The sequence below is a fragment of the Monodon monoceros genome, unplaced genomic scaffold (genome assembly GCF_005190385.1).
Source record: "Monodon monoceros isolate NGI ecotype Baffin Bay Population unplaced genomic scaffold, NGI_Narwhal_1 Super_Scaffold_12, whole genome shotgun sequence".
NCBI lineage: Eukaryota > Metazoa > Chordata > Mammalia > Artiodactyla > Monodontidae > Monodon > Monodon monoceros.
The window spans coordinates 93266159-93287791 of NW_021703768.1; the positions used below are offsets into that span (position 1 = coordinate 93266159).

Below are 21633 nucleotides of genomic sequence, written 5' to 3' on the forward strand. Positions count from 1 at the left end.
TGTCTTGGCAAAATTTTTTAGTTTAACTTCTTTTATCTTTTCTAGCATTTGGCAATTAGATGCGATTTTTTGTTTATTATGTGATTAGTAATAATAATGAGAGCTCTTACATTGAATTATTTATCCAAAAATGTATTGTGGTATAATAGTGGTTATAATGAATTGTTGGTCATGATTCAGAAATATTTCTGGTTGTAAAAATATTTGTTAGAATCAAATTTAAATTTCTTTATATCAGTTAATTTTTTTTTTTTTAACCAGGTTAGAATTGATAACAGAGACAAAATTCTTGCTTGGAATGCTAATTTTGGCAGTATGGTAGATAGTTTCTGTGATAAGAATATGATTTCATTGTTAAAAACCTGAAAATAGGATCAGTGGAAACATAAAAGATATGTAGTGCTTATTGTTTTTCAAGGATCAGATGGAGTATATAGTACCTGCCTTCTTTTGATCAGATTTTACTTATTTGAATGAAGCATAAAAGCATGTTATCAGTTAAGACTTCAGTTGAAAAGGAATAATACATGGTGGTTTCCAAGTTCTTCATATATTACATTTTAGGAATAATTCAACCAATTGCTTAGAAAACCTTCTCATAATATGCATCCCTGACCCTTCTTCTCTGACGTAGACACTGCCAAGTGAAAGGAAAATAGTAAAAAACACATTTTCTACTTAGACACGCCTCACTTTTTAAAAAGATTGTTCTAAAAGTTTACTTGAACAATGATTGTTTAGAATGTGAGAATACATTTGCATAGAAATTATGTGGTAGAGTTATTTATAGACTAATCTGTAAAAAACCTGTTATATTCACAGAGACTTTTTACACACATATGTGTCTATATACATACACACATACTACACACATACATTTTTAGGGAAAAAAACCTTCATTTTTTTTCTTTATAAAAGTAAGACATACTCATTTAATAAAATTTGGAAATACAGAAGAAGAAAATCAGAATTATAAAGTGTAATATTAGTTATGCTTTAGAAACTGATTATCTTATAAATTCATTTTTCCACCTGTGATACCAGTGTCTACCATTTTCCTTTCCTTACAAGTTGTAGCCTTGCATTCTTCATTCTCTTGTCTGTTGAACAGTGAGATACAGAATTTCATCCACTTTTAGACTTTTGGTAGCTTTAATAGATAAGGCCTGGAATAATTGTAGCTTGGTGAGGAATAGAATGAGGACTCTTAGGAAGATTTATTTGTGAATGGAGAAGTTATAATCTTTCTAGGATTACTTCTTGGAGAAAAGGGATTTATAGTTAGAGTTTTCATGCTAGCATGGCAAGATATAGATTAGATAATTTCTTTTAATAAAAGCATTTTATTGAAACTTTTTTAAAAGTTTAAGAAACTATTTAAAAATAGAAGTTGCCCACATCCCACCTTAAAAATTAAACCAATTTTTATTGTCATTTTCTAAATAATAACTTGCTCATTTACAGAGAATAAACATATCTTTTCTATAAGAAAAATGAGATATAAATGAGTTATCAGAACTCTTTGTTCCTCTTAAATAAAAATTTAGGTTGGAAGGGTTTACACGAATGTTTTGTTTCTACGTGCATGAAATTTTGGGGGGAAGCCAAGTATGAGAGAAAAGCTTAGAATAGAGCACAGAGTCAAAGATCAAATTGAAAACCACGAAAGTAGACATTTAGTTCTATTGAAAACATCATTTTTATTTTAATAAGGTATTACACTCAGTTAAGTTCTGTTACCTAATTTTCAGCTAAATAAAGTACCAGGGAAAGAATGATGGAATTTTAGAGGTGTAACTTGATAATTCATTGAACGTCAATTCATGAGAGGGAAAAAAACCTGAAAAGTTGGTTCTTTACATTTATCAAGTTGTTATTAATTATTCAGATGTTTATTCATTATATATTTTCGTTAATATTTTTAGGTTTTAGCTATTTTATTTCATTTTTGAACGAAATAGTATTGGATCTAAGATACTTACTGAAAGAGAAGCAAATTGTGGGGATAAGCTATTTTAAATTCTTTTGAAGGCAGAATAATTATAATTGCAAGACTCAGTGGAAGTTTATGTACTATTGATGACTTGGCCTTTTTTGTTTCGTTTATTATAAATATTGTTAAACATAGCAAAGTAAATGATATGTCATGGTGAATTCCATATTTCAGCTTCAGTAGTTTACCAAGATTTTCACCTATTTGCTTTATCTACCCCAATTATTTTTTTCTTGCTTCTTTTCTTTCTCTGTTTACATATTTCAAAAATCAGTCTCACGCATCATGTCATTTTACCCTTCTGTATTTAAATATGCATCTCTTAAAAATAGAGGGATTTTTCCTACATAATCAAAATCCAATTATCAGTCCCAATAAAATAATCATTTCCCCAATTCTCAAACTATAGATTTATTTGAAACAACATCTAGGGAGGACTCATGCATTGTATTAGGGTGTCTTGTTTCTTGACTCTCTTGTGATCTAGAGCAGTTAGTTCCTCTGCTGACTTTTTTTAGGGAACGAGGTCAGTGGTATTAGATGTACCACGTTCTGTATTGGTTTCTTTTTATTGCTATACCCTATGTATTTCATGGAAAATGGTGGTTAGCTCTCAGGGCTTGATTAGATCCAGTGTTTTGGCAAGAATATTTTATAGGTAGTGCTATGAACTTTATATTGCACTACTTTAGGAAGTACTTAATGTCTTTTTTTTAATGTCTGGTTGTTCCACTAAGATGTATACTTTTTAAAAAATTATAAAATTCCTGACTGCCGTTTTTGCTGCATTTATTGATAGAATTTTAAAACAGAAGAATCTTAGCGTTTATCTAATTTACTCCCTTTATCTAACAGGTAAGGAAATTAAAACTCAGATAAATTAAGACTTGCCCAGGATCACCTGCCTCGTTAGTCGTAAATTTAGTACTGTCCCAAAAATCTTCTCTCCTGACTCTAGTCCTGTCTTATTTCCACTTTACCATACTGTAATTTTTAGTATGCTTTTGAAATCTATTGTATTTGGCTTTACGATATTATATGAAAGTGGAACGGAAGCGGAGTCAGTGATATTCTAGTAAAGGCCATTAGCACAGGTATATTTAATTAATTTTATAGTGTTTAAAGACATTAAACATCAATATAAGACATTATAATTGTTAAGGACTTCTCCTGGACTGACATTAAAAGAGATTAGCAGTTTTGTAAGGGAATAATACTTGGGTATTTAATATTAAGTTAAAGATTTTTATAGGTTGTTTTAAATGTCTTTTTGTATTATTTTAAATGTTGTTTTTGTAAGTATACCGTAATAATACAACTCTTTCATCTAAATGTAATTGAAGAATGAAATTGCCTTTTAAAATACTATTCCATAAATCAAAGTGTCATTGGAGCTTTGGTTTGAAATGGACTGTGCTTTGTATTATGAACTTATGTATAACTGATCTTTGCTTCCTCATTTTCACTCAAGAGTATTGATGAAATCTCCATCTCCAGCACTGCACCCACCTCAGAAGTACAAAGACAGAGGAATTTTACATCCTAAACGAAGCACTGATGACAGGTCAGATCAGTCTTCTGTGAATACAGACAGCAATAATTATCAAAGTCCTTGTGCTAGTCCTTCTCCTCCATCCTCAGGAAAGGTAGAGTATCAAGGATTTGTAGCAAATCTGATGTTACATATTTAAACAAAATTATAAAATTGTTTTTAAGTGACTAATCATGGCCTCTGTTCTAGATATAAATAGAAGCTGACAAACAGTAAATTTTTTAGTTTTTTCCTGCTTGCCAAGTATTTTAGGTTATTATCATCTTGGGGTGTTTTAAACCTAATAGATCATTCACTGATGGCATGTAGCTAGGCAGTTCATGATTTCCTTTCTGTATCTTTAGAACCTTTTTTTGTTCAAAACAAATGGCAAGAAGATTTTCTTAAATTAATTTTGGTTCATACCTTCAGAATTGAAAACAATAGTTTCTTTCAATTCTTAATTGATTTCTCCAATTCAATGGTTATATTAAAAAACACAAGACTGGATGGGGTTAGGAAGATAGGAAATGTTCATAAAGAATTGAGAACTATGTATCTTTTAAAAAATTTGTAATACGAATGGCTTCAAATGTCTAGAATATGTTTACATTTACTTTCCTGCATTGTTAGTACCTGAGTATTCGATTAGTGTTTGTTAGCTATATGATGTGGTTCTGGTGAAAATGTCTGCTGAACTACTCTTGTTAAATAAGAGGAAAAGCAGTGTTTTTGCAGATTTGCATTCTTAGGTTTTAAGATTTTTTTGTTTTTAATTTTAAAGTGCCTTTATTAAGGCATAATTTACACAATAAAATTCACGAATTTAAACTGTACAATTGAGTGAATTTTGACAAATGTATACAATCATGTAACTGTACTATAGTCATGTAGAGAACATGCGCATCACCCCTAGATTCTGGCAACCACTAAACTGCTCTTTGTTCTGGGAATTTTTCTTTTTTGGAACTTCCTGTAAATGGAATGTATATAGCTTTTTATGACTGGCTATTTCACTTTTGAAATTCATCTGTATTATTGAGTGTATTATTAGTTTATTTTTATTGCTGAGTAGTATTCCATTGTATGGATATGCCACAGTATGTTTATCTATTTACCATTGATGGACATTTGGATCTTTTCTACTTTTTGACTATTATGAATAATATTCAGGTACAAATCTTTACGTATAGATATGTTTTCTAATCTTGGGTACATACCCAGGAGTAGGTTTGTTGGGTTGTATGGTAAGTATAACTTTACAAGAAACTACTCAACTGTTTTCTGAAATAGCTGTACTATTTTCTATTCCCTTCAATAATCTATGAGAATTCCATTTGTTCAGTATTCATAACAATACTTAACATTACTAGTCTCTTAATTTTAGCCATTCTCGTGGGTATATAGTGATACTCCACTGTAGTTTTAATTTTCATTTCCCCAGTGACTAAGGATGTTGAGCATCGTTTCATGTGCTTTTTTGCTATTTCTGAATCTTCTTTGGTGAAATATCTGTGCAAATTTTTGTTAACCTCTTTACATTGTTTATTGGTTGTCTTTTTTTATTTAGTTGTAAGAGTTTCTTAGTATATTCTGGATACAAGTCTTAATTTTATGTTTTGAAAATTTTTTCTAATAGTCTGTGCTTGCATTTACATTTTCTTAATGGTGTCTTTTTTTTTTTCTCATGTAACCCATCACTTTATTTATTTATGAGTGTTTTTAAAATTTTTTTATTTTTTATTGAGGTAATCTTGATTTACAATAGTATATTAGTTTTATGTGTACAACATAGTGATTCAATATTTTTATAGATCATACTCCACTTAAAGTTGTTACAAAATAATGGCTATATTTCCCTGTGCTGTACAATGTATCCTTGTTGCTTATTTACTTTATTTTATTTTTTATATTTTTAATTTAATTTTTATTATATGTTGGAGTATAGTTGATTTACAATATTGTATTAGGTTCAGGTGTACAGCAAAGTGATTCAGTTGTCTTTTAAAGAACAAATATTGATGGAAATCCATTTAATCTATTTTTTTCTATTTTGGTTTCATCTGTTTTTTGTATTAGGGTTCATATTTTTGGTGTCCTAAGAAGTCCTTGCCTAACCCAAGATTTTCTCCTGTGCTTTCTTCTAGAGATTTTACAGTTGGAACTTTTACATGTATTGATAGGTATATGATCTATTTCATATACCTTGAATTAATTAATTTCAAGTTAATTTTTGTTTATAGTATGGGTGGGTGAACAATAATTTTTTGGTGTTTGCCTATACAGTTGTTCCAGAGCCATCTGTTGAAAAGATCTTTTTTTCATTGAATTACCTTGGCACCTTTGTCAAGAATCAATTGACCATAAATATGTTTTCTACTTATTGGACTCTATTTCATTGATCTGCATACTTCTTCTTTGCCAGTGCTACAGTGACTTGATTATATAATAGCTTCCTAGTAAGTCTTGAAATCAGTTAATGATTTTTCTCCAACTTTGTTCTTCTTTTGCAAAATTGTTTTGGCTCTTCTACAATCTTTGTGCTTTTGTATAAACTTAGAAGAAGCTTGTCAATTTATACAGAAAAACTTTTTGTATTTTGAGTGGAATTGCATTAAATCTATAGATCAACTTGAAAATCTACAATTAACAATTTTTAATTTTCCAATCCATAAGCATAGCTGCATTTATTTAAATATTCTTTAATTTCTCTCAACAGTGTTTTGTAAATTTCAGAGTTCAAATATTACAGTTTTTTTGTTACATTTATTCCTAAATAGTTTATATTTTTGATGCTGTTGTTTTTTTTAAATTTTAAGTTTCAGTTCATTGGTATCATAGAAATGCATTTGATTTTTGTATATTTGTCCTATATCCTATGACCTTACTTCACTTATTAATTCTATTAGCTTTTTATGTAGATTTCTCAGGATTTTCTACATGGACAATCATGGTGTTAATAAAGGTAGTTTTACTTCTTTCCTTTCCAAAGTGAACGCCGTTTATTTCTTTTCTTGCCTTATATCTATGGCTAGAACCTGCAATAAAATATTAAATAAAGATGCTGATAGTCCTCCTCTTTGTCTTGACCTTAGAGGGTAAATCTTAAGTCTTCCACCATTTAGTGGGATGTTTTCTTTTGGATCTAGTTTGATAAGAAGGTTTGTTAGGAATAAGCATTGAATTATACTCAGTGTTTTTTTTTTTTTTTACATCTATTGAAATGATAACACAATTCTTTTTTTTTTTTTTTGGTCTGTTAATATAATGGATTTCATTGATTGATTTTCTAATGTTTATACCTCTCTTGGTCATAATCTATTATCCTTTTAAAATATTGCTAGATTTGATTTTGTTCAATCAAAAATTTTGTTAAATAAGGGATCTTTGTTTATGAGAGATATTATTCTCTAGTTATCTTTTCTTATGTTATCTTTGGATGGTTTTGGTATCAGAATAATGCTGTACTCTTAAAGATTAGTTGGGAAGTGTTCCTTCCACTTCAATTTTTGGAAGAGATGTATAGATTTGGTGTTGTTTCTTCCTTAAATGTTTGATAGAATTCACTAGTTAAGTCATTTTTACCTTACCCTAATGTATCCTGAATCAGTATTATGCCTTTTCAGTTACAGTTTGAGAACCTTGCAACAATGTACTTTTATTTTACCCTTCAATCCATTATGTTATTGGTTTCATACATTTTTTTCAACATATGTTATAAATGCCACAATGTATTGCTTTTTACTTACATAGTCAATTATCTTTTTAGCAAAAGTTAGGAAAATGTCCTTTATATTTACTCAATATTTACAGTTTCCTGTGCTTTTTATTCTTTTGTGTTGACACGAATTTCTGTCTTGGATCATATTCTTCTGGCTGAAAACCTTCTTTTAACATTTCTTTAAGTACAGATCTGCAGGAAATGAATTCTTGTAGCTTTTGTGTGAAAATTCTTTTTCACTTTTATTTTTGAAAGATATTTTTACTGTGTATATAATTCTAGGTTGACAGTGATTTTCTTTCATTATTGTAATACTGTATTAGTAATTTACATAGTTTCTCATGGGATGTCTACTATCATTCTTATCTTTCTTTCTCCATATATAATTTGTCTTTTTTTCCCTAGCTGCTTTTAAGATTTTCTTTTTCTCACTGGTTTTCAGCAATTTGATTTTGATATGACTCGGTCTGGTTTTCTTTATATTTCCTGTTTAATCTGTATATTTTTAGTTTCCATCAATTTTGGGAAATTTAACACCATTATTTTTCATATATTTTTTTATATCTCATCTCTCCCCCTTCTTCTCATCTCTCCCCCTTCTTCTCTGGAACTCTAGGTATACAAATGTAAGACTACTTGATATTGTTCCATGGGTCACTGATATTCTCTTCATTTTTTTCAGTTGTTTTTGTCTCTTTCCTTCATTTGAGATCATTTCTATTGCTACATCTTTAAATTCACTGATGTTTTTATTTGTAATGTTTAATCTGATGTGCATTCTTTTTAGTGTATTTTTACTTCATATATTATATTTTAATCTCCAGAACTTCTTTTGGGTCTTTAAAAAAATACCTTCTATTTCCCCACTCATCACATTTATGTTTCCTCCACCTTCTTGAACATAGCACATAGATTTAGGATAGCTGCTTTAAATTCTTATCTCCTAATATCATCATCTGTCAGATCTCACTCTGTTCCTGTTGATTAATCTTTTTCCGGTTGTGTGTCATATTCTCCTGTTGTTTGCATTCCTTAAAATTTTGTTTGGCTGCTATATTTTTGTTGTATTTCTTTAAATAGTGTTAGACATTTTTCTGATACACAGTTAAGTTAGTTGCAATCAGTGTAATCCTTTCGGGATTTGCTTTTAAGCAGTGTTAGGGTGGATCCAGGGCAGTTTTTATTCTGATACTAATTTAGTTCCAGTACTAAAGTATGATCCTTCTGTGGGCTAATGCACTATGTATCACAAGTTCTTTCTCTTCTGTCTGGAATAAGATGAAATATTCCCAACCGTGTGTGAGCTCTAAGAACTCTTTTCCTTTGGATCTTTCCTGGCCTCAGGTCATTTTTTCTTACCTATGTGCAGGTCACTACTTACCCCAAAACTTCTGGGAACCCCTTCTGCAGTTCCCTGGGAGTTCTCTTCCCATGAAGCTTCCTTCTATATAGTACACTGCCGTGGAAAATCTAGTTACCTTGGCCTCTAAACTCTAAGGTCTATGTCTGCAATTCAGTAAGACCATTGGATTCTGTTTGTGTTTCCCTTCCCGCATTGCCGCCTGGAAACTGTATGGAGGCAGTAAGCTGAAGCAATTTTTGTTTTGTTTTCAGACTTCGCAAGTTTATTAAAATATTTTCTGAAAGTACATTTGGAGTGTAAATCAAAGTTGGCTAACCAGGATCCTTTCTTTCTTTCTTTCTTTCTTTTTTTTGTGGTGTGTGGGCCTCTCACTGTTGTGGCCTCTCCTGTTGTGGAGCACAGGCTCTGGATGCACAGGCTCAGCGGCCATGGCTCACGGCCCCAGCCGCTCCGTGGCATGTGAGATCTTCCCGGACCAGGGCACGAACCCATGTCCCCTGCATCAGCAGGCGGACTCTCAACCACTGTGCCACCAGGGAAGCCCAGGATCCTTTCTTGATAAGGGATTTTGAATACTCTGAAAATGAGTGCTTGGTTTTGGCTCTTTAACCTCATTTTGACTGAGCCTTGTGTAGGTTTTCAGGCATTATAGAGCTATTTGCATTTGTTGACTATTTGGTAAAATATTTTGGTTTATATTGATGTTTAATGGAGCCTATTGATTTTGAAAGGTCAAATTACCTTTCAAGAATTTGTACTTCCTTTTTTAGGGCTCAAAATCTCCTTCACCAAGACCAAACATGCCTATTCGATACTTCATAATGAAGAGTAGCAATCTGAGAAACCTTGAAATTTCTCAACAGAAGGGTATCTGGTCTACAACCTCTAGTAATGAGAGGAAGCTAAACCGAGCCTTTTGGGAAAGCAGCATGGTTTACTTGATATTTTCTGTTCAAGGATCTGGACATTTCCAGGTGAGCCATCCTGAAGCAGTAAAAGGGCATTGTTCTTCTGTCTGCAGATTAGATCATTTAAATCATAGAGGTTAAAAAGAAGCTGGCTTTTTATTGCATTGGAATGCAAGAATACATTGTGCTTGGATGAGGAATATATTGCACCTCTTCAAAGGAATGATGTATAGGGATCCCTTTACTTTTGCCTTGTTTTACCAGAGCTTTTCCAGATAAACAATTTTTCCTTTTGAGACAACTTTAGATTTACTATTTCTCAGGTGGATTAAAAGTAATGAGAAGTGTGGCTTTTTGATAAAATGTTTATTTTAAATAGGCCAAAGAGATTAGTTTTGACTGTCAGGAAACTGAGTGTGTTTCTTAACTCATCTTTACTTGATGTATATCTGAATTTATAAAATAATGAATTATTATTTGATATTATTATCATTTTTGGAATTATAAACCTAGAAGTTAGATTGTATCCATTTGTAATGGATAAATGTGGGTTTAGAACTATGATATATTATTTAGAAAATATCTGTTTGTATTTGAAATTATATTAGAAGGCTGGAATTGGTCTTTCCTCTAAAATTTGCTAATTCATCTTTTTATAAAAAACAATGGGTGGCTTTCTGGATTTTTGTTATATACCTATTATTTTTATATTACATTTTTACCTTAAAATAAAAAAAAACAACTCAGAGTTTCTCAGATAAATTGAATTCAGAGTCTTAATGTCATCCTCACCTTCACCATTTCCCCTCATTTTACCCACAGGGATTTTCTAGAATGTCTTCTGAGATAGGAAGGGAGAAGAGTCAGGACTGGGGTTCAGCTGGACTAGGAGGAGTGTTTAAGGTGGAGTGGATACGAAAAGAAAGTCTTCCCTTTCAGTTTGCACACCATTTACTCAATCCTTGGAATGACAACAAGAAAGTCCAGATAAGCAGAGATGGGCAGGTATGCAATGGCATTTAATATTTTTCTTCCACTCTTCTTTTTGTTTTGTTTGGCTGTTATTCAGTGATTTGTTTGAGGAGCAAATGCAAGAATACAAATTGTATATTCTATGTGCACATGGGGAGATAATGGTTCAGATTTGTAAAAGAGCTAGTTAAAAGCCTACTTTCAAATGTGCCTGACAGAGCTCATTGTTTTTTTTAACATTTTGTAAATTTGACTTCTCTCTGTCATTGCATATATAAAATCTTTCATAAGTCAATTCTTGGAGGTTCCTGTTTAACTAAAGATATGATCAAAACCTAGTGTAATTCTGAAGTAATTTCACTAAAGTCTAAGGATAACAACAGTATCTAAGTTCTTTGTGGCTTTAACTAATAATATAACATAAATAATAACCTTTTAATATTTTTGTGGCTTGTTTTATTTCTATTATGCTTTGCTTTGCCTTCATGATGCTGCTATGTATTTTAAACTAGTTAAGGTGATGGGAATTAACATATATTGATATATTGACTACTGTGCTAGCTTCTTTATATGAGGTAGTTCAATTCTTAGGCCTAAAATGAGTTATTAGCCAAATATTTTATAGGAGAAAATAGATTCAGAGAATCTATCTAGTCTTGCCTAAGGTCACATCTAATACTTTATTTGAACAAGTGTGACTCAGTTCAAATCACCATATGAAAAGTGTTAGGGTTCCTTTTAAGTGCACATGATGTCACAAGGGGACTATAAATGCTCTTTTCAAATATATAAAAATATTTTCATTTTTATTCTATAATAATGATTTTGAAATAAGTCACATTCCTTATAGTCATCCAAGATACTTTCTTGAGAAAAATACCCCAAACATCTAATATGCTAAGTATCACCATAAACCTTTGGAAGTTTAAGCTGAGTGTTTTGCTAAATCTCCACGAAAACAAAATTCATTATTTCCAGATAGAAAAAATTGCAGAAGAACTCCCTGGAAATTTCTCACCATTTTGTCACAGATAGTTGCAATATTTTCAGGTTAACTACAATCTTGGAAATCTGGAAGTCAACTCTGAATCTTAACGAAAAGAATTAGAGCAATGCATAACATAGGAGTTTAGCATGTTCTTGTAGAAACATGGAATTTGAGTTGATTTTCTTACATTTTTATCAGTATAGGTTTTGATGATAAAAAATTCAGTCTGGTCCTTTTTATGTTCATTCTGACTTTTGGTTTATCTAGGAACTAGAACCTCAGGTTGGTGAACAGTTGCTCCAGTTATGGGAACGCCTTTCATTGGGAGAAAAAACCACAACTGATTGACATTCAGGTTATAACATACTTGACTTTGAGTACTGGCAGTATTTGTGATCATTAAGGATATCTTTCAGATTATTTATCTTTTCTTTTTTTCTTCTTTTTCTTCCTCTTCTTCTTCTTCTTTTTTTTTAACCCTTCCAGACTTCTTAGCTTCAGAAGAACATCATGCCTACTCATAACCACTGAATGCACTGACTTCCAAAAACTGAAATGGGGTTGTGTGTTATTCTGAATGGGCTTTTCTGGTTGAAAGTGTTGCTTTAGAACCACCATCTTCATATAAAAGAGAAAAGGATAATTTAATTTTTATAGTGATCATAGGGAATGATTATATGTTTGTTAATATGTTTATAATTGAATGAAATAGTTTCATTATTTAACACAATAGCAGTTAAACATACTTAATTTGAAGTTAAACATTTCATTTGTTTGAAACACTGACTTAGAACTCTTATTGGTGATTTTTTTTAATGCAGAGTAAATTGTTTACTTTTAAGAAAGGTCTGACTATATCTGTCCATCTGAGCAACATTTTAGAAGAGTCGACTCTAAAGATTTATCATTAAAAAACAAGCAAAGAAAAGCAAATGACCAAAATCTAAAAATGTCCCTTTCAAAAATAATGTGTGCTGATTAAGGACTATTCATTGTGCCATTTTTAACCTGAGGCACATTAAGGAAAAAAAAAAAGAAAGGATGTTCTTTTTTTGCAACTATGAAATGCAGTAAAAACTGAAGAAAGGCAGAATTCCTCCCTGACTTTGATCAGATTAAGTGCTTAGTTTTATTCCTGGTGCTACCTCTTTTAACCTGATGTGTCCCAAACATTCTTTTCTCCTACATTACAGTCGTCACACATCTCTGATATAAAAACAGTGATTATGATCTCTTTGTTTTGGCTAGAGAAAGTTGATTTAGACAAGTTAAAAATTTAAGTAAATTATACAAGTTGAAAAGAAATGCTCTTAACAGTTACTGGTAGCTTGGTTTCTCTATGTCTTCCAAACTGAAGTCTCCAAACGCCACAATTCTAAATGCCTTCTATTTGTTTTCTAGTACTTTTTATTCTACTTATGTTTCCAAGTAAGATTTCTCTTTGTTTGCATTTGTGTTTTAATAAATGGTGGGTAACTTTTTGTAAACCCATGTTAGTGCCAACTCTCATATATTTCTTTGCCATCTCAGAATTATTTGGTTTGCTCTCTTTACCACAATTGTCTATGAAGTTTCCTTAGACGCTTTCTGAAGAGAAATGGAGGTACAGGGAGAAATCAAAGAAATGTCTTGGTTACTGAGTTCTATCTGGTTTGATAGCACTTCTCATGACGCAGTTGGGTCATTGCCATGTAACAAAAAACCAACATGAATATGATTTAAAGACAAAAAGAAAACTCTAAGTCCTCTTCTTCTGTATTTGATAACAAAGAAGTGAAAAATCATGGGTCAACATAAAATCTTGAGAACTCTTCTACTTTCTCTGGGAAAGCATTATATGTTGGTGCATTAGTTTAAAATGTCGGCTGTGACTTTTGCCTGTATTTGTAGGCACAGGATTTTTGTTTGTTTTATACTTTGAAACATACCTGTAAATTAAGCCTATGTGAATTATGTTCCACTATATGTGTATTACACTTCTTTTCCTATTAGAGCAAGTTGTGGTTTTCTGATAATGGATACATTTTGTTTAGGTACATATTTAGCAGTTCACAGTGTCCTAATTTGGAAGTAAGAACTTCTAAAAAATAGAAGTTGTTTTAATTTCCATCTGTTTTCTAATATATATCCCTGTATGTAAATGATGAGTTTGTTGATATTTAAGATGAACACAATTTGAATGTAATTAAAATGCTGTTTTTTGGAAGAGATGAACTTTAAACATACTTATTAAATGAAGTTCTGTTAAATCATTAAAATTTTGTTATTTCTGACACTATATAGTAGGACTAAGGTAACAATGATCAACAATACCCCTTGAGATATTAATGAATTTCATACACTTTGAAGAATACTAAATTGCAATAGAAGGTGATGGCCTCATATCAATACCTTTCCTTCAAAAAAAATTGCCTTATTACGATAGGGGAATGGGGAAAATCCCAAGACGTGTTTTTATATAAAATCCTTTGCTTATTAATAGAATATGTAGCCGTGGACCTTTTGTTCTCAGGACACTGCATGATGGTACTGCATTATTGCATCCACTGAACAACCCAGCTTCACTCTACCAATTACAGCAAAGATAGACAATAAGGAAAGAATAATCTCAAATGAGTACTTCAAGAAAATACATGTTCATTTAAGAATTTATGCTCAGAGACTCATTCTTCACCATTTAAAATCTTATATCCTGAGACAGAGAAAGTGTTAAGGAATAAGTCAAATGAACTTAACCCCTGAATCAACACCAGGGTGAAAAACTGGACACATAATTCACAAGTGGCCACACCTCTCAGTCCGAATGAGCTTCCCGCAGCACAGATCCTCACTGTGCTCCTGAATTCTCCATGATTCCTCTCTACCCAGAGGACCATACAGTGCAGTCAGTATAGCCAAGGCCACTGGATGCATCATGGTCTTTCTAGCCAAAAATGAATTTCTACTTGGCTGTCTAATAAAATGTCAAATTATGTATATTCAAAATTGAACTACAGTTCTTTCCCCACAATCTATTCCACTTAAAGCTGTCCTATTTTCAATTGATGCCAGTTTCATTCTTTTGGTTGTTCAGACCAGAAAACTTGGAGTCATCCATGATTCCTTTATTTCTCTCAAACTAATCCATCAGAAAATTTTCTTGGCTTCACCTTCAAAATATATCTAGACTCCAGCTGTTTCTCACCACATGTGTCATAACTACTGTGGACTGAGCCACCATCATTCCTAAGATGTCTTCCCTTTTCTCCTGTTCCTCATGCCACCAATCTGTTTTCAACACAGAAATCAGTAGTCCTTTAAAAACATTAAATCAGTTCGTATTACTCTGTTGCTCAAAACCCTTCAGCGGCTCCCCATTTCGCTCAAAGCCAAAGTCCTTATAATGGTATAAGCACCTTTTATGATCTGGTCCCCCATTACATCTCTGAACTTCTCTACTCTACTCTCCTCTGCTCATTCCACTTTAGCCACATTGACCTCCTCACTATTCCTTGAATATACCAGGCACCTTCCAGCATCAGAAACTAGTTTTGGCTATTCACTCTGCCTACTCTTCTCAGAATATCTGTTTGGCCAATTAGTTGTGTCATCATTCAGTGTTAGGTTTACTGTAAATTTTTTAAAAAATTTATTTAACTTCTAGAATTAACAAACAGTAAAATCAAATTTTTCTTAGATGTATAGCTTTATGAATTTTAACACATGTACAGATTTATGTAACTTCCACCACAATCAAGATACAGTTCCATCACCTCCAAAACTCCCTCATGCTACCCCTTTGTAGTTATATACCCTTAACACCTGCCAGCCATTGGTCTGTTCTCTGACATTTCTAACTTTCTCCTTTTGAGAATATCATTTAAATCATACAGTATGTAACCTTTTGGGTCTGGTTTCTTTCACTCATCATAATGCCTTTAAGAGTGATCCAAGTTGTGTATATCGAAGTTCATTTCTTTTTATCGTGAGTAGTATTCCATTGTATAGAATGTGCCACATTTTGTTTTTAACCATTTACTTGTCAAATGGTATTTAGATTGTTTTCCATTTTGTGTGTGTGTGTGATTATAAGTAAAACAGCTAAACATTTGTGTACAGTATTTTGTGTGGAAATAATGTTTCCATTTCTTGAGTAAATACCTAGGACTGGGATTGCTGGAGCATATGGTAAGTGTATGTTTTATTTTATAAGAAACTGCCAAACTGTTTTCCAGAGTGGCTGTACCATTTTTCATTCCTACCAGCGATGTCTTAGAGTTCCTGGTTGCTCCACATACTTGACAGTACTTACTATTGCTAGTATATTTTATTTTCATCATTCTATTAGGTGTGTGATAGCATCTGATCATCGTTTTAAGTTGTATGTCTCTAATGGCTTCTAATGTTGACCATCTTTTCATGTGCTCTCTTAGTCTCTTTAGGATGCTATAACAAAATACTACAAATTGTGTGGCTTGTAAACAACCAAAATTTATTTCTCATAGTTCTGGAGCCTGGAAGGCCAAGATCAAGGTGCCAACATGGTTGAGTTTGGGTGCAAGCCCTCTTCCTGCTTGCAGATTGCTGACTTCTTACTGTGTCTTCACATGGTAGAAGGGGATTTTAAAGTCACTAATCTCATTCATAAGGGCTCAGCCCTCATCGTCTAATCACCTGCCAAAGGTCCCAGAAAGATTCCTAATATCATCACATTGGGCATTAGAATTTCAACATAAGAATTTTGAGGGCACACAAACATTCAGCCTCTAGCAGTCACCCTCCATCTTTGGTGAAGTGCCTGTCCAAGTGTTTTGACCATTTAAAAATTAAATCATTTGTTTTCTTACTGTTGAGTTTGGGGATTTCATTATATTTTTGGAATACAAGTTCTTTGTCAGATATGTGATTAAAAATTTATTTTTCTCTCTGTAGCTTTTAATTCTCATAACAGTATTTTTTGTATTTTTAAATTTTTTTAAAAAATCAGTTTTTTTTCTTTTATGAATCATTTAGGTGTCATATCTAAGAAGTCTTTTGCCTAATCCTTAGTCATGAAGATTTTCTCCTATGTTTCCTTCTAAAAGTTCTGTAGTTATATGTCTTATATTTAGATTCATGATCCATTTTGGGTTAATATTTGTACAGGTTGTGATATTTAGGTTGAGGTTTATTTTTAATGCATATGAATGTCCAGTGGTTTCAACACCATTGTTGAAAACTTTACCTTTATTGGATTGTCTTTGCACCTTTGACAAAAATCAGTTTGCCTATTTCTTTGGCTCTATTTCTGGACTCTCTATTATGTCCCATTGATTTATATATTTGTCCTTCAATACTGAAGTCTTGATTATTGGTGTTTTAGAGTAATTTTTAAAAATTGGGTAGTGAGGACTTGCACTTCTAACCAAGATGGGGAGTAACATGGACCGTATTTACCTTCTTTCCTGAAACAACATTAAAAAAATAAGACAAAATACATGAAGCTGCAGTTTTCAAGACACTGGACATCAGGTGAAGGACAGTAATTCCTGAGACATAGGAAACAAACAAGGTGAGTCCTACAATTGCCCAAGCTTACTGCCTCAGAGCGTTTCCAGGCTGTGGCATAGGGAGGGGAACTGAAGCAGAACTTGAAAGTTTCTGAGTTGAGGAGACAGAGGTTAGAGTGGGGAAACCAGAGCAGCTAGAGTTCATAGAACAGAAGACCAGAGAGGGTAGAACTGCATAGCAGGTGAACCCCAGAGATCTGTCGGTCTCCGTGGAACACTCATCAGAGTGCCGATCAGGTCATGCATGCACAGAAACTGCCTGAGGTCAGGAAAAGAACCATCTGAAAGGATTAAAGGGAATAGTGCCTGGTGCTTATAAAAGGCTAGTAATAGTAACTCTTCTCACTAGCCAGACTTGTAAAAATTCGAAAGAAGGCAGAAAAGAAGAAAAAAGAACAAATGGAAATAACAAATGGAAACAAAATAAATAGAAAACAAATAATGAGATGATAGACTCAAACATAACAAAAGCAATAATCATATTAATGTCTAAAAATCCCAGTTAAAAGGGAGAGCTTGTCAGACTGGATAAAAAAAATCAAGACTCAATTACATGATGCCTACAAGAAATATACTTTAAATATGAAAACAAATAGGTTAAAAGTTTTAAAAAATGGGAGAAGTTATACCATGCTACTATTAGTAAACAAACAAACAAAAACCTAGAATGGCAGTAGAATTCAGAGCAATGACTATAAAGACAGGGTTGAAGACAGGCAGTTAGTAATAATAAAAGGATCAATTGACATAATCCTAAATATTTAGGCACCTAATTAAAAGAGCTTCAAAATACTTAAGTGAAAGTTGATAGAACTGAAAGGATAAATTCACAATATTGTCAGATTTCAATACCTCTCTCTCAATAGTTGATAGAAAAAGTAAGCAAAAAATCAGCAAATATATTGTAGACTTGAAGAACACTATCAACCAAATTGACCTAATTAACATTTATAGAACTTACCAACCAACAGCAGCAGGATATACACTCTCTTCAAGTACACACAGAATATCATGATAGACCACTTTGTGGACCATGACACAAATCTCAATACATTTATTTATTAATTTATTTTTTCTTGTGGTAAGAGCATTTAACATGAGGTCTACCCTCACCAAATTTTTAAGTGTACAATACAATAATGTTAACTATAGGCATGGTGTTGTACAGCAGATTTCTAGAACTTATTCATCTCCATTTCCCACTCCCCCTGTTCCCTGGCAACCATTATTATATTCTCTGTCTCTATGATTTTGACTACTTTAAATACCTCATAAAGTGAATGATGTAGTATTTGTCCTCCTGTAACTGGTTTATTTTAGTTAGCATAATGTTCTCCAGGTTCATTCATGGTGTTGTGTTTGGCAGGATTTCCTTCCTTTTCAAGGCTGGATAATATTTCATTGTAGGTATGTACCACATTTTCTTTATCCATTCATCTTTTGATAGACATTTAGGTTGTTTCTGTATCTTGGCTATTGTGAATAATAATATAGTAAACACAGAGTGCACGTCTCTTTGAGATCCTGATTTCAGTTCTCTTGAATATATCCAGAAGTGGCATTGCTGGATCATATGATAATTCTATTTTTGAGAAATCTCAATAAATTTAAAAATGTTTCTGGTCATACAAAGTATGTTCTCTAACCACAATGGACTTAAATTAGAAATGAGTAACGTCCTACTTTAAACCAGCTAGAAAAAGCAACGTTTTCTCACTAGTTTCCTCATAAGCTCCAGGATTGACTCTCATTGGATCAATTGGTCATGTGCTTATCTCTATACCAATCACTATGCTAATTGGCCAAATCTGTGTCAAATATTCACCCCAAACACATGGACCAAGACTAGAAGAGAAATGATCCTCTAAAGGGATATCAAAGTAATATTACCAGAATAAGCATTCTGGGGAAGGCAAAATTATTAGCTATCCACTACCAAAAGCTACTAGAAATAATTAGTGTGTTTAACGAGGTTGCAGGATACAGGGTCAGTTTTTAAAAAGTGTATTTCTATACAATTGTAGATTAAAAGAAATAACATAGTAACATTAAAAATATCAAATACCTAGGAATAACTGACAAAAGATGTGGAAAAACTTGTACTCTGAAAAGTACAAAATATTGCTGAGAGAAAGAAGACCTAAAAAGCAACTTGCGACTTAAACTTGTTCATGGGTTGGAAGACTCAGTATTGTTAAGATGTCAGATCTCTTCAAACTCTTTATTTAACAAAATCTCAATCAAAATCCCATAAGCCTTTTTTGTAGATATTGACAAAATTCATGTGGATTGCAAAGGATCTAGAGTAGCCAAAACAACTCTGAAAAGGAACAACTTCAGAGGACTCACAGTACCTGATTTCAAGATTCATAAAAAACTATAGTACATAAAACAGCTTGATATTGGCATACAGATAGACAGGTAGATCAGTGGAACATAATAGAGAGCCCAGAAGTAAACCCAACATCTAGGGATAACTGATTTTTAAAAAAAAAAACAAGGGCACAGAAATGCGCAGGTGAGGCTGAGGCTGAGGGTCTGGGGATCACACTTGGAGAACCACTATCCAGAGGAGACACATTGCAGCCCAACATCTCCAGCCTGCCTGACTTTAAGCCAGCCCCAAATTTGAGAAGCTCAGGATCAAGCTACTTGCCTGGACTTCCCAAAGGATAAGAAGACCGAATATATTGAGGGACATCTATAATTCTACCATCTGGAAAGCCCTAATCTATAGAAATGAAGCCGTGGGGCTGACAGGGTCTTGGTGCTTCAGCTGGGTGTCCGGCCTGTACCTCTGAGGTGGGAGAGCTGAGTTCAGGACATTGGGCAACCAAAGACCTTCCGGTGCCACGTAATACCAAATGGCAAAAGCTCTCCCAGAGATCTCCACCTCAATGCTAAGACCCAGCTCCAATCAATGACCAGCAAGCTACAGTGCTGGACACCCTATGCCAAACAACTAGCAAGACGAGAACACAACCCCACCCATTAACAGAGAGGCTGCCTAAAATAATAAGGTCACAGACACCCCAAAACACACCACTGGACACAGTCCTGCCCACCAGAAAGACAAGATCCAGCTTCATCCAACAGAACACAGTCACTAGTCCCCTCCACCAGGAAGCCTATGCAACCCACTGAATCAACCTAAGCCACTGGGGGCAGACACCAAAAACAACAGGAACTACGAACCTGCAGGCTGTGAAAAGGAGACCCCAAATACAGTAAGTTAGGCAAAATGACAAGACAGAGAAACACACAGCAGATGAAGGAGCAAGGCAAAAACTCACCAGACCAAAGAAATGAAGAGGAAATAAGCAGTCTACCTGAAAAAGGATTCAGAGTAATGATAATAAGATCCAAAATCTTGGAAATAGAATGGAGAAAATACAAGAAACATTTAACAAGGACCTAGAAGAACTAAAGAACAAACAAACAATGATGAACAACACAATAAATGAAATTAAAAATTCTCTAGAAGGAATCAATAGCAGAATAACTGAGGCAGAAGAACAGATAAGTGACCTAGAAGATAAAATAGTGGAAATAACTACTGCAGAGCAGAATAAAGAAAAAATAATGAAAGGAACTGAGGACAGTCTCAGAGGCCTCTGGGACAACATTAAAGGCACCAACATTCGAATTATAGGGGTCCCAGAAAAGAAGAGAAAAAGAAAGGGACTGAGAAAATATTTGATGAGATTATAGTTGGAAACTTCCCTAACATGGGAAAGGAAATGATCAATCAAGTCCAGGAAGCACAGAGAGTCCCATACAGGATAAATCCAAGGAGAAACACGCCAAGACACATATTAATCAAACTATCAAAAATTAAACACAAAAAATATTAAAAGCAGCAAGGGAAAAAAAACAAATAACATACAAGGAAACCCCATAAGGTTAACAGCTGATCTTTCAGCAGAAACTCTGGAAGCCAGAAGGGAGTGGCAAGACATATTTAAAATGATGAAAGGGAAAAACCTACAACCAAGATTACTCTACCCAGCAAGGATCTCATTCAGATTTGATGGAGAAATTAAAACCTTTACAGACAAGCAAAACCTAAGAGAATTCATCAGCCCCAAACCAGCTTTACAACAAATGCTAAAGGAACTTCTCTAGGCGGGAAACACAAGAGAAGGAAAAGATCTACAATAACAAACTGAAAACAATTAAGAAAATGGTAATAGGAACATACATATCGATAATTATCTTAAAAGTAAATGGATTAAATGCTCCAACCAAAAGACACAGACTGGCTGAATGGATACAAAAACAAGACCCATATGTTTGCTGTCTACAAGAGACCCACTTCAGACCTAGGAACACATACAGACTGAAAGTGAGGGGGTGGAAAAAGATATTCCATGCAAATGGAAACTAAAAGAAAGCTGGAGTAGTAATTCTCCTATCAAACAAAATAGACTTTAAAATAAAGACTATCACAAGAGACAAGAAAGGACACTACATAATGATCAAGGGGTCAATCTAAGAAGAAGATATAACAATTGTAAATATTTATGCACCCAACATAGGAGCACCTCAATACATAAGGCAAATGCTAACAGCCATAAAAGGGGAAATCAATAGTAACACCATCATAGTAGGGGACACCCCACTTTCACC

The 21633-nt window shown here is 33.2% G+C and overlaps 1 protein-coding gene across 5 annotated transcripts in view; it reads left to right on the forward strand.

Annotated features, from left to right (window-relative positions):
- Positions 1–12530, forward strand: part of YTHDC2 (YTH domain containing 2) — a 65192-nt gene extending 52662 nt beyond the window's left edge. For 2 of the 5 annotated variants that reach the window (XM_029217648.1, XM_029217650.1), the window contains 4 exons: positions 3465–3639; positions 9379–9582; positions 10339–10521; positions 11744–12530. In XM_029217648.1, coding sequence (XP_029073481.1) covers positions 3465–3639; positions 9379–9582; positions 10339–10521; positions 11744–11824 — 643 coding nt within the window. In that variant the 3' untranslated portion in view covers positions 11825–12530. Of the gene's footprint in view, positions 1–3464; positions 3640–9378; positions 9583–10338; positions 10522–11743 lie in introns of those variants that run through there. The other 3 variants (XM_029217647.1, XM_029217649.1, XR_003792754.1) reach the window with 3 other exon arrangements.
- Positions 12531–21633: the final 9103 nt, after the last annotated feature.